A 15,228-nucleotide genomic window follows, 5' to 3' on the forward strand; every position below is an offset into this window, starting at 1 on the left:
TAACAGATCAGGAAAGGAAAACAGCGACAGCAAAACACTGTCAATATAATTTTGTTGTCAATACAGAACATTTTACTTATTTTATTAAAGAAATGAAAATTTGCTTTTCTTATATAGAATGATAGTGGACCTGTAACGACACTCGGCAGTTTCTGTGTGATTACGTAATTTCGTCAGATTTTTCGGCAAATGTTCCGCTGACGAAAATGTTGTTCAACGCGCCCATTTCTTTCTAAAGAGCGGATCAAACCAAAATATCATACGGAAATTACAACCTTTGCCGATTGTCGTTACGGACCCACTACTTTAACATTATCATTTCATTTCAGTTTTCACAATTTTGTTAAATTTTACTTTTTTTAGAGCTAATTCATCACCGTCTGAAGAGAATATCGCAGAAATAGAGCAAGAGTTAAGTAAAGAACGTAACAATATGTACCGAAAACGATTCATATTTGACACAAACAAAGACTTGGACATAGCACTTGACAAGCTCGGCACGTTTGGGAGGACTCTTGTAAAAAAGATTGATGAAAATCAGACGGATATTACCAATAGCAATGATAATATAATAGATACACTGAGTGTTACACAAGAAATAACGAAATGTAAAGATGAAGGCAATATAGGAGGAGATAGTTCCGATATTTGTAGGCAGAGAAAACTGGATACAAACAAAGAAACCGACATGTCCGCTGAAACTGACCCTTTTGACATTTTAAGGTCAATGAAAACGGGAATATCTAAGAACGGAATCAGTCCTTGCAAAATCAACTTTCGATATGGGAAAGATATGGACCGTACTAAAAATATTCATTTACAGCCTTCAAAACATGTTAAGTTCGCGGATGAGTTAGATGACAAGAAGAAAACATCATACAAGACTGCAATTGGAAAAGGCAATGAGCCTTTACTCAATCAAAGAGGCAGACTTTTTACAGACTGTGAGAGAAAGAGACGAGCTAGAAGCGCTAGCCCAAGAACAGTACATTTTAATTCCAATACAAAACGGGACAAGATTCAAGGAATCTTAAAGCATATAACTAAACTAACAAATGATATTCAACCAGTGGTTCACGATAGGGATATAACCTGTGTTTCAGCAGACATTCTTGATGTTGCCAGGCAACCCTGTGAATCTTTTCTGCATCAGAACGACTTGGATAGGACACCTTTTAGAAAATCGTTGGAGAATAAAGACACCAAAGCCAAAATAAATAAATATGATCGGACAATGACCAAAAATTCACTTGAAACAAATTGCGATGACAGAAAACATTTAATACAGTCAAGATACATTCATAGAGCCAAGCACACTCTCTAATCAGTTGAATGAAGAAAATACTAACAGCAGTGCTGACAACAACAGCAGTTCAAATAATGATTACAAAAGTAGTATATGATGATATAAAGGAAATCGCCTTAGCATGGAAAATAATACAACACAAAGACAACTCAAATTAAAAGAAAAACGAAAACGAAATCGTTCGCTTTCAACTGATATCAACAAAGTTATAACAGAAGCACGAAATCAATGTGATGATAGTAAAATAATTTTGAGATCAGGCAGATTGCATTTGCCAAGTTTTGATGACATGCTATATAGAAAACATTAATTTCAGCCGTGCAACTGTCTACAATACATGGAAAAATATTCAACCTTCTAAAGGACAGCTATATAGAAAGAAGTTTTACTTTAATTGGAGAAGAAATATGTACATTTACGAACCTTTGCGGTCAAAGAACACATGACTTAGGAATACATGTTGTTTACGACAAACGTATGTAGAGTGGAGTTCACACTTCCACAAAATACTTACATGCAATCTCAGTACATTTTCCAAGGCCTAAACCCATCAAAAAGATACTGGTAACATTGGCAAATCGTTGATAAAAAATGACTTTCAGTTGAAGCATTCTGTGACTTTAGATACTACCAACATGCGTCTCCTGGCTGCGTTTACGACGTCTTTTTATCTTTCATCTGCATGCTGCTATAACTGCCGCATTCTGTCGTCCTCGGGGCGCGGTTTCTGAATGTCTCTAGAACACTTTCGCTGCTGTATATAACCTAGTGACCATGTAGCACTCTGATGCTTTGCAACGTCTTCGAACTTCTTCCGAAAATTTACAGGATTTATTCCGTATTCTACTAAGAATCTGAAGACTTTCCGATGCGCCGAGGCATTTTTCGATGTCGTATTTTTTACAAGATGCTTTTGATCACTCATTTGCATGAAATGAGTTCTGTTCAACTTGTGATGCCGCCTACTTGGAAATTTGCGGCATTACTTCATATAAATGTTGCGAGAAAATGTTGACAATACGTATTTATATAACAATTACAAGAAAGAGCACAACTTGTTTATAGTTTTGCCGTAAGGGCTACACCACACATGTGTATTTGATTTTATTATGTTATTACACAGTTTATGTTATTTCTAGTTTTCTCGAAAGATATACGTTTCTGTATATTTTGCAATAAGACATGAATGAAAGAAATAATTCACAGTGTTTTCGATTTATCGGGTCAATAGTTGTATTGTACCATGTATTATATTCATGGTGACCCTGTAGAGAGTTTGACCAGTGTAATTGACACCTTCTTTCTGTAACTTCCGAAATTCCAGAGGGCTGAAACTCACCATTTGGCCACATCTTTTTGCTACATGTTCACAAATGATAATTCCGTGCAATATCTTATAGGTTCCAATCAAGATAAAACTATGATTCATACATGTATACACTAACGCTATACTTGCAGCATGAAAAATCTTGCCGCATTATAATAAATGATTTTTCATACTTTGTACCCTATACAGATTAAAGTTCGTAGTGGTAAACAGTGCGGTGTAAGTTTTTACATACGTATTCGTAAGTAGAATGACGAACACATTGGTCTAATGAAAGATGTTTTGATTAGGACTGGTGCGATTCACTCGGTTAATCGGATCCGATTCGCTTACGAGGTGAAACCGGTTTTAATTTTGTAAGACCGGTAATCTCTCTCAAACAATAAACATCACGAGTCGCACTTTGTTTATATACATTTCTTTGACCAGCACATAGACACGTAGTATATTTCGGCTAAAACACATCTATTGAACATAATCAATAGCCTCGGATTTGCCTGTCGTGATATATTTAAAATAAAATACACCAAAATATGACTTATTAATTGTAACACTGTTTGCAAATGATTTGTTTGTTTTTATTGTTTTGTTTTTGTTTTGGGTTTAACGCCATTTTTCAACAGTATTTCAGTCATGTAATGGCGGGCAGTTAACCTAATCAGTGTTCCTGGATTCTGTACCAGTACAAACCTGTTCTCCGCAAGTAACTGCCAACTTACATGAATTATCAGAGGTGGAGGACTAATGATTTCAGACACAATGTCGTTTGTCAAATAGTCACGGAGAACATACGACCCGTCCGAGGATCGAACTCGCGACCCCACGGTCCGTAGACCAACGCTCTTACCTACTGAGCTAAGCGGGCGGGCTGTTTGCAAATGATAAAGTCGGAAAGTTACTAATGAAGTCAGCTGCTTGAAGTATGTTGATACGGTCGTCAGGAATGAAACATTACTAAGTTTGAGACTTCAACCTTCGCCTTCCCCTTCAACGTCTCTCATATATAATTGAGATAACACGTCATCAATATGCGTGTATTTTATTTATATCAGGCGTTGCTACTAAAGTTGTTCATGTAATATAAAGTAAACCTAAGACTTCTCTTTACTGCTATATAAAATAAAAAGCTTTGTTTCAGGATTTCTGCTTATGAAGTTATTCGATTATCCATATGTATAATTAGACTAAATTTGATGCTAAACATTATCAATAAGTATTAGAATAATTAAGTTTTGTATGGCTAATAATTTTAACTAAATACATTGAATTGAACCTGGAAGTATGAAGTTATCAACTGATTTTGAGACGCATTGAAATTTTGTTCAAACTTTAACTTCAGTCTACGGCATAATTTTGTCCCAAGGCGGTATCGATTATACTAGATGGGCCTTTTTGCCGTATGAAGTGAAGTTTTGAACGTCCGAAGATGTGATATCACGAAAGTCAAAACTTCAGTTTTTTTCATCTACTCTGCCCACAATCTGAAATCTGGAAGGAGGAAAGTGGCAGGACAGTCATTTTACTTGAAAACTAAATAATTACGCGCGATTATCATTTGGTGGAACATTTTATTTTCACTTCCAGATAAAAAACAATCCGTTTCTGTCTGACACTTTATAAGACAGTAACGTTTGATTAGAAACATAAAATGGTACTTGTAAGACGGAAAATTCTTCTGAAGTATCAGACAGTTTCAAATCTATGATATCATGATGCGTGAAGTTTCCTGTTAGCCGTATGGGATATCCATTCTGTACATGCACGGACCCAGAGCCTGGCAGATGGGAATTGTTGGTCAACCCCCAACCCCACCCCTCTTTAAATTTACATGGAAAATCGGTCTTGAATTTCGGTGTGACCCCTCCCCCCACACACACCCTTGAAATTGGTGACCCCTCATTATAGTTGGTGTCCCCCTAACCGAAATTCCAGGATCTGCACATGGTTTACTTATAAATAAGTATATTCAAACAAATACATGTATATGCCCACTGTTTCGACAGACACATGGTGAATCGGCACGGTCGAGCTGTCTGAGAGTTTGGCATTATACAGAGTCATGCAGAGTGCCATGATGCCAAAACGTATGATATCACGAAAGTATCTTACATTTGTTTCAATTCGCTTGTTAAATATATTCATAACTTGTCTATATTGGCTCATGTTATCAACCTATCTTTTAAAAGATTAAATTTTCGGCAGGTACGTTGTTAATGAGTGTCTACAAGTACCAATTCAGAGTGAAAACATATTTTAAGAAAAACTATGAAATATATACTAGTCAACAACATGACGGATGAATTTGTCCTTTATATTTCATAGTCATGCCTTTTGTGTTTGCTTTATCGCATATATTAAACTTAATTTACGAAGCGATTAGTTTAAGTTCAAAATATTCAAGTATTGCAATACCGTTTTATACTGTTGATATCAAAATGCATGATAAAAACGATCATAATTACGTATAAATTGTAAGCGCGGATTAAAGACATAAATCTCAAGGAATTTTAATCGAACTTCAACTTCACACGTTAGCTTCACAAGAGACGTTGAAGGGGAAGGCGAAGGTTGAAATCTCAAACTCTCTATTATTTTCAATATGTCGCCCGATTAACCAGTTTGATTCGATTCCAAACAAATGATTAACCGGTTTTCGAAGTTTTGAAATCGTTCTAGTTTTGATTGATAAAGACATAAACAGTACTACGACAAAATACGTTCTTAAACAAGTACTGTTCGAAGCTCTTATTTTGATATATTAATCATATTATAGATTAACTAATTTATAAAAAAATATATTTTTACACACATTTTATTCGTCAGCTTCCATACTGATCGTTATATACTTTTACAAAAATAAACTTAATTTGGTTTCAAAAAAAAAAAAAAAAAAAAAAAAAAAAATAGAGTTCACGTAACGTTGCATTGTTATGTCGGTATCTATATAGAATCTGAACAAAACACAAACTTTTATCAACTATACACAACTATCACAAAATATTAGTACGTTCAAATATACACTCAGTGCATTTGCATACAAGGATAGACAACACAGTGCCCAAATCTACGTGTTAAAAAATAAGAAATAAATAAAAAAGAAAACTCTTGACTGGTTTTTATGAATATATTTAAGTATTGATAAAGTTTAAGAATTAGATTTAATGCCTGCAGTTAACAATGGTATTCTGATACAGAAACACATAGAGCGGACACAAAACAGACTCTACTTGGAATGACCTTCCACGGAGACCTTCGCCTATGAGCTAGGGATATATGTTTTACGCATGACACATTGTCATTTTTATTTGGAAACATTTGGTCAAGTAATATTAGACGCTTTTAATTGATAAGGGAATTAAGCACCGGGCACGCAACAACAGGACGGATTGGCTCATGGTAAAGCGCGGAAGGACAGAAAAATGTTATGCAGACGTTTTAGTCTACATCTTCTTGCTTTTACATTTTTTTATATCTTATAGTTTTGTTGACGATTCATTTAGTGTTATCTGCAAAACATGGCACACTTTCGAAATTGAGAAATCATTTTTTTCAAGAAAATGCTAGTTATAGTAAGTTTACAAAGCGTTATTTCTTTGACTTTGAGTAGCGTTGTACACATACAATGACAGCCACGAGAATAATTCCAGCACCAACAGATCCTGTAATGATGCCAATTAATGCTGCGATTGATAATCCTGTGCTACTTTCATCCATTGGCCCAGGAACTGAAATATACATATTTAATATGATTTCACATGACGTAATAATAAAACAAGTAAAAGTATGGATTATTTAGTTGTGGAGATACGTTTGTTGATTTGTGCCCGAGCATTTCCACAACCAATCTCTCCGCTTTCTGTATATGATATAACATGAACAAAAACTCGTAATAACTGTATATATATCTTGTTATATCTATTATCTCTATTACATTAGTGACTACTTGATAAAATAACTTTATTTATGGTTGGTATGTCTAAGGTGATATTCTACATATTTTTAAATGCAGCTTTGACTGGTACAATGTAGTTTCTTTCTATTTATCAGATTTTCCTATAACTTTCCTCAACGCTACAATTACGTGTTAGGATTGTAGATGCCAACATTCAACTTGAAGATAGATGACCCACTTGGAAAATAGAAAAAACGCAACAGTGTCAATCAAAATTAAGTAATTTGATGAATTTGTTTTTCCATCGGCTAATTTTTCATTAAGCACCCGAAAGAATCCTTAAAAGACACTGCGAGATACTGCTACAGTAACGGAAGAGACGCTATGTGCACCAAGATATATAATATGAACTATAAAAGGCAATGCGTATATATATGAGCTATGAATTAATGGTACGTTATATACATACATGTATTTAGTGTTTTAAAAAAGAAAGTTAACATAGTTTTTTGCTCGAATATTATTGCTGCGAAAACGATTTGAATCTAAATCAGTTCTATAATATATTTCATTTAAATATAACAATATTTAATACCAACCGAAACATAATGGTCTGTCCCAGTTACGATATAAGGATACATCAAACTGGATCTTGCCATAGCATTTCCGGGCGTAGATGTAATATCCGCAATAATGGTGGAAATAATAATCTTCATTTTCACCGTCGTAGTCACTAACATAACACAGTCCAAGTCTGACAGGAATTTCCCCTATATTTTGTGATATATCCTCTAAAAAGATACGTAATTAACTTTGCTGTATATCTGATGTGTAAATATCTTTTGTTTTTTTTTGAAACCCATGGCAATGATTTTGCTAAAGTAATAACCTATATAGAAGTAACAAATTAAGGTAGCGTGTCATCAAAGTGCGATTTTCCCATAGAATTCCACTGTGGAAATTGCATTGAGGACCAAAATATTTCAATAGGACTTACATATTATCAGTCACGCGGCTCTGTTCTTTTACTGGCTAAATTCGTAGTATAAAATGGTGGTTAAAATGGTTTAATGACGTGTTGAGCGACCTGTGAAGTTTCCACTTTTCTCTATTTTAATGAATTCTGTATTGTCGAACAATACTTGTTTCAAACATGCAGAACTGCCTTAAAGAAAGCTATCAACAGAAACTGTGACAAAGTATAGATTATTCTGAAAAGGGGCCTTTTCTTCAGTAATATAGTATGTTTCATAAAAAAATAAACACCAAGTAATAAAATATCAAATTTGCTTAAAAACATGTGGACATTTATTATTTGCTTTTGTGCTTCGTTCTCTGAGTTATTTGTGGACTTACCTGGCAGATAAAACCCGTACTTGTAAACACGTTCGTCAACGCATTGTTTAAACACCACATCCACATCATTAAAGGAAGGGAAAACATATTGCTTTCCATGACGATATGCATCAAGCCATCCATTCTGAATGTCACCAGGAGACATGTAAAGTAATCTCCCGACCATGTTTCCAGCGGAGTAAACAATAGCAGATGAGCCACATGCTGATTCAGGGTGAAAGGTTGATAGATTAGAGACGTTTTGTATATCGCCCTTGACTTATTTCAGTTGTTTTAGAGTGCTTTACGAAAACAAATTGAACATTACTGTGAATGAATTTGATTCAGAAATGTCAAATATGCATGCACATTTATAAATGCTGCCTGTCTGACGAAACAACATTCACAGAATTCATTGTTTTCATTAAGTAATCTTCTAGCAGGGGTAATCTCAAAGTAACTATAGATAAGTTATCAGGTTTTAACTGCGCTGAAAGAATTCTAGAACACATAAAAGACAACCTGAACAATACTATGATGAAAGAAATTGTTTATTGTAATTAATAAAAAAAATATTAAAGTACACTTACCGTCTGTATATTTTCTGTCTGGAATAAAAATGGTGATAAATGAATAAAATGTTTGATGTTTTCATGTCATTAGGTGAAAGGGTACCGGCTTTTAAAGGTGCAAAATAAAGACAAATGAATAGACATAAATCTTAAAAAAAGACTACACATTTTGAAATATAGTACTAAACATTACGATAGCCGTGCAACATTCCCTTGAAATCAACACATGTACAGAGAAACAATTGATTGTTTCTGTATTTTCTTAGACTGACATGGGAGGTCATTTTGTCCTACTTTCGTGTTTATCGCTTTTCCGTAATCGGTCGGAAATTCTTCGGGATCACGTGATTTTAAAATTGTTTCAAACGAATATCCATTTAAGACGCGCAACAAAATAACTGTATTTCCATGATGGTAATTATGCACGACTTGCACGAAAAATATGAGATGTACAAAATTTAAATTCAAAATTGACAGTGACATATTAGGCCAAGACAATGTGTTTAATGTCTAAAATCTTATTAAATTAATGTAGCCATGTGTACATAAATAAGTGTATTTAGGTAAATTTCAATCATACTTTGTTTCTGCAGTGTAAGACAGTTACTCATTTATATTCTTAAAATTATACTGAAAAGAGATTAACTGAAGAAGTTTACAAACGAAGTTGTAAAAACACTTTTATTCGGGAAGGGCCTGAATTGTCATTATGAAAACTTGTAGTATAGCTGTATATTACCTGTATTATAAGAATGATTTTCATGAAGTTTTTGTGAGTTACAAAATTGTTGAATTCCATGTGCTAAGTTTGTAAAAATCACGTTATCGTTTGGGCATATGATATATTTTGCATCTATTTATGAATTATAGCCTTGTTTCTGAGGATTCTTCCGAAAAAGTCCGAAGATGCTCGACGGGTTCGTAAGCAGTCGGAAAGCATACTTTCGGTTTGACATAGGCAACATTTTTTGTTTATTTGTTAGTTATTCTTGAACATATTCATGACTATTTGGTCAGAACCGAAGCAGTGGGCCATATTTTCAGTAAATAGGAAGTCTCAGCTATAAACTCTGGTAGGCATAGGAAATAGAGATCAATATAATTGCACCTTTACTAATCCTACCAGGTGTTCTGTATTACAAAAGTGCTTCTATTGTGACATTTTGATACAGGCAAAACTCTATTATCTGCACTATTAGTTACTTACTGGTACTTCATTTTATTATTAGCTTGTTAAAAGTTAATTTTTTACCATGCGCAAGTTGACAGAATCATAGGAACCATGTTTTGAGGGGTAAATCAAACACAAATGATTAAATCCTTAATGTTTTTGTTGTGCAAAAAAGTATAATATTGTGTCTAAAACAGTTTTCATTTTCCATTCAATTGTGTAATTGCAAGGGAAGTAAACTAATAGATATCTCTGCTTATAAGTACTAGCCCAAGGCAAGAGTTGTCATTCCTTGTGGATCACAACTTTAAATTAAAAATTAGAACTTCTGTTATTGATATTAACAAAACTATCATATACTTCACATTTGTGAAATCATTTTTGGTTATTTCAAGGACTTGGAAATCAATTTCTAGATTTTATCTAATGTATTACTACCATTGAAAATTTAAGGGTCTATCTCTAACTCTGGTTTTCATATAATACTCGTTCGGGTTTTAGTAATGGACCTTTAAAATTTCAATGTATGAATAATGCAGGCCAATTTTCATTCTGAATATGACGTTAAAATTGCTTTAGATGAAAAAGCAACCCAAAAATAACTGTTCATAATATTATGTTTATCATTTCCTTTTAATTAAACTAAGAAGAAAATTTAACATGCGGATTTACCGGAACACATATAAGTGTTATCGAAGTATTCATCAACTTGGTTGTTATCCACTGGAAATCTGTACAGAAGATGCCCGTTACATTTCCTCATTTCAACTTCTACGCTCCATAGACAGTAATCGGTTTGGTTGTGAATACATGCTCTAAACGCCATAATACCTTCTCCTATACTTGCAATGTTTTCGTGTTTCTCTGCAAGAAATTATATGCTTTATTTTTAGTTAATGATCTTAAAATGGATTTACACGCCCTTAATCATTTACACTACCTCCACGAGAGATTCGGGTGTACGACGTCTACCGGCGTTAATGGAACGTTCAGGTTTGTCAAATATAGAAGGAAAAATGTTTCTGGCTTTTCAATTACATCGCGATTACTCTTCTCAGTAAAGGTTTAGGCACTTTAACACAAAATAGCATTCATCAAATTTCAAAGGATGGTTCGAAATGATAATGAAAATTAAACACTTACCTTCACGGCGTTGTGACAAACCCGGAAGTTATGCTGACATTCGTTTAAACAGAGGTCAGTGATAAATTAGTGGAAAATGTTATACTAGTATTTGATGAAGTTTTTACGGCCAAGCGGATGCTTTTGAAATATGTTTATATGTAATGCATAACAGTAAACAAAACCGACACATTCATCAGACAACATTTGTATTTATGACAGAAGGTGTATATTTCTAGCCTTCACTAAATACATATTAAATACAAAAGTTTCCCTTTTCAAATTCCTCTTATTATCAAGTACCTGTTAACGAAAGTAAATACATTCCCGGCACAGTAAAATGTGCACAAGTTTCGCCAAGTTTATCTTTCCATGGTATCTGCAAGTGTCCTCCCCAAAATGACATGTCGTACCATGTGCTGTTATTAAAAACTACCTGCCAATTATAATAGGCTCCTGATTCCGAGATATTTCCATAGGTGAGGCCCTCGCAAGTTTCAGCCTCTGAAAGCCAAATGAAGATATAAATTTTAACGTCATGTTTCTTTTCCAAAAATGCTTAGAATTAGATTTCGATAAATGCGTGATACGATGTAATCATACGTATGAATATCACACTATTTTGTCAAAACTTAGAACAAAATTTACAGTTTTTGCAGTATATCCAAAAGTTTGGTAAATGTATAAAGGATACATTGCCAGTCTTTCTAATACATTTAATTCTTTTTCAGGATGAATTAAGTTGAAATAGATTATTTTTGTATTTGGTAACTGGTAAAATCAGGCCAGTGATCTTTTTAACGCTTTATTGATCTACAGTGGTGAGAATTTAGTTTGGGGGTACTTAAATAATGATGTTACGTCATTTATCCGGATAACGTAGAGTAAAGCCTGAACTCGGCATATGGAAATGAAAATCATCTGATGTACTAATTACAAACCGTGGTAAATTTGACACTTTATATCTTTCAAATAATGTCTCAAAGTCAGTCTGAAATGTGCGAGTCTGTTAACTTTTAGCTAATATCTAACAAAAACAAGCACTGACCATAAGATTAAATGTTTATCTGCGTCTGTTAGCAGTTTTTTTTTTTAATGTATACAATGAAATAATTTCTATTTGTAAAATAGTTATCAAAATTGTGATGTTTTTATTTGCCAATCTTTTTTATTCAAACGCACATAAACACTTTAAATAATTTTTAATGTAAATATTATGTACAAACCTTTTTCAAAGAAACAAAATACAGCAACACTAAGCCAAACGTGCAGAAAATAATTCCTTTGTTCTTTCATAGTCCTGTAATGATTACCACAAACAATTATATTCAGTTTCATATTGCCTCACAGCGGTTTTTGAAATGAAATCGTGATGGTCTGAAGATGTGTGTGTGACGGCCTAATAAAACATTAAGAAGGTAAAACAAGTTTTTAAACAGTTTTACGATACAATAAGTGGGTCGAATTTATCAACAGGAAGATTACGGAGGCCCCTGATTGACATTGTACTTACTATCCGCCGAACAGAAATATTTCATTAAATTAAAACTATTCGTTAAAACTTCAAGCAAAAAAAATATTTTCATGTAATAAGTTACCTGCAGCATTGATCTTGAAAAACGCTGAACACCGTTTCTCAACTCAGTATGTTCAATTATGATATTAAACCTTACCCTTGCTAAATGCTTTTTTATGAATTTGTCTACCTTTCATTTTGCACAGTACCATTAACGTTTAAAAGGGCTGCTTTTCAAAAGATACTGACTAAACGGCGAACAGCGCAGATCATGATCAAACTAGGCTGATCATGATCTACACTTGTCGCAAAGGCAGAATCAGTTGTGTCCAGCATGATAAGTGTTAAAATAAAATACAACATTGGTTTACCTACGTTGTATACACTAACATAACCGGCTTACGTAGGATGTACTTAGTGATTTGCTTTTTTTATAATAACTTGTCACAGCTGCTATTTATCTCCAAGATACATATTTCAGTTTTTGTAGAAGTATGATGCCTTTCGCTGTGTTATTACTATGTAATATATATCAAAATCATCTGGAAGCATAGACTGCAACTAGGAAACATGATAAAACTAGAATGTGTCTGTAGGACACAGGGTGTGCCCCCCACTGGTACATTTGTCACAAATAAGGGGAAATAATTCAAATGTTTGCAGTCTTAATGGGGTATAGCCTAAAAAAAAATATGAAATGGATTCATTATTCTATACCATATACTTTTTGAGCTATGAGCATCACAAACAAAAAATCCACTATTTGGATATTTCAAGGGCCATAACTCTGTAATAAACGCTAAAATTCTCAAGAAGAATGCCAAGTGTGCAGTGTCCGTCTGAATTTCGCCTGATTGTACTCTGTTCGTCTAAATGATCTTGTAGGTTTTCATTGATTGAGTCCGTTCACGAGAAGAAATAAAATGTACAATACCCCTCGTGCCTCATGCCCTCAAGCACCTGTTTTATCGCTATAGAATGTATGCAGGGTGATTGGTTCGACTCAATGATGAATGACAGAAACAGTGAGGAGAGGTTTTGTAAGACACTTTACAGCTGCCCTACAGAATATAAAGATTGCTTTTCTGATAAGACTTGTCTGAAAAGGCAGTTTTACATAATAATTAACAACATTTTGTAATCTAACGATTGTGTCAATAAAAAACAAACAGACAAACACAAATCAAGATATATATGAATATTTTTCTGTGATGCAAGTGTCATCTTACTGTCAGGTCCTTTGTGGTCTGAAATAAGAATGAATTTCAACGCTATAAATGATCTACAATGTTCGAAGTATTGTTTTAAGTATTTTAGATGTATCTGAAACAACGTCCGAGCAATACTTTTGCACAAATTGAACTTTTCATATAGATTTCATCCATGGTGGATGTTTGGGAAGCCGCCATTTGCAAAGGGAGGTAACTGGTATAAGAAACTATACAGAGTAGGTTTTATTAAGTCCGTTCATGAGCGGCTATTACCCTCAAGTCAGACATTTGGACAAAACAAAGTTATGACACTGCATATCATTTTAACCTATTTCAAACAACGAACAGCGAAAATTGATAATATGAATTTAGGTCTTACTTTTTTTTGCAAGATATTTGATTTGAGCCGCGCCATGAGAAAACCAACATAGTGGGTTTGCGACCAGCATGGATCCAGACCAGCCTGCGCATCCGCGTAGTCTGGTCAGGATCCATGCTATTCGCTATCAGTTTCTCTAATTGCAATAGGCTTTGAAAGCGAACAGCATGGACCCTGACCAGACCGCGCGGATGCGCAGGCTGTTCTGGATCCATGCTGGTCGCAAACACACTATGTTGGTTTTCTCATGGCGCGGCTCATTTATCACCTCCTTTAATTTTATTGCATTCTTTTATAGGCACTTGGTAAAAGTCGAATCCCATTAAATAGTTTACAAGGAGAAATATTAGATCTGAAGTATGAACTCCTACATAACAACTGTGCATACTTTTGATAACCTTTATATTTCCAGTAGATTTAGATTTTGCGAGTATAAATTTTCTTTTTGTTTATATAACACGCTTTTAAAACTTGTATTTGAAGGTAGAAAATCTATTTGATGATATAAGCAATGTACATTAGTTAAGACTGGCGCTAAAAAGTCTTGTATTTTTTTCTACCGAATAATGGACTGTGTCACGTTAATGGATGTGTCCGTATGATAAGTCACTTCATGTACATAATGTATGTTTTGTTGGTTTAAGGTTACTCCGACAAAATTGTAGCCTGTATGTCATATTATGACTTTATAGCATTTGATGGAGAATAGACACCAGGTGTATATCAAGTCAGTATTTCTGGCACGGGTGGGAGGATAGCTTTCCGTAATCCTGCGGGATGTCTTCCTCATGTGAAACAAAGCTACATCCCAAGCAATGTAAGGAAACTAACAAGTGATTCGAAGTCAACGATCTTAACCACTCGGCCGCGGAGACCGCTATCATTTATTTTTTATTTCTTTTGGACGGCTACAGCAGAAATGTTCGTCATGTTTGTTTAACCTTTAGCCTGCTGCTGGCAAATGATTCTGCCTTTGTGATCATAGTCTGCACTGTTCGCTATTTAGTCAAATATTTTCAGTGAACACTTTTTCGAATAACAAATGGTATTCCCCAAATATAATGATAGACCAGTCCATTGTAGAAATTTAGCAGGGTTAAGTATATACAAGGCAACAAAAAAATACAGCATTCTTTGCCACCTGTAAGTGTTTCTGTCTTGAAACCGAATGATTGTAATGGGACTTAACTAGCACACATAAAAGTCCATACTAGTGATGATAATCGGACAGCATAATGATAATCGATTAATCGGATATAATCGGAAGGCCTTCCGAGCGATTAATCGGAAAATAATCGGACTTTTACACCGAACCTTCTGTAACACATTAACCATTAGCTCACTCGACTAACTGCATTAGCATATATTTAGCAGGAGTAATGTAATTTGTGTGTGAA

The 15,228-nt window shown here is 34.2% G+C and overlaps 1 protein-coding gene across 1 annotated transcript; it reads right to left on the bottom strand.

Annotated features, from left to right (window-relative positions):
- Nucleotides 1–5,743: 5,743 nt before the first annotated feature.
- LOC123542740 (uncharacterized) lies at nt 5,744–12,117 on the bottom strand. The gene is made up of 7 exons (XM_053531606.1): nt 11,952–12,117; nt 11,029–11,229; nt 10,276–10,467; nt 8,451–8,468; nt 7,882–8,085; nt 7,125–7,316; nt 5,744–6,358 (listed from the first exon to the last, which is right to left on the bottom strand). The coding sequence occupies exons 1-7, from the start codon at nt 12,061–12,063 to the stop codon at nt 6,219–6,221; spliced, it is 1,059 nt and encodes a 352-aa protein (XP_053387581.1). The 5' UTR covers nt 12,064–12,117; the 3' UTR covers nt 5,744–6,218.
- Nucleotides 12,118–15,228: the final 3,111 nt, after the last annotated feature.

This window comes from Mercenaria mercenaria, chromosome 19 (assembly GCF_021730395.1).
Source record: "Mercenaria mercenaria strain notata chromosome 19, MADL_Memer_1, whole genome shotgun sequence".
NCBI classification, from domain to species: Eukaryota; Metazoa; Mollusca; class Bivalvia; order Venerida; family Veneridae; genus Mercenaria; species Mercenaria mercenaria.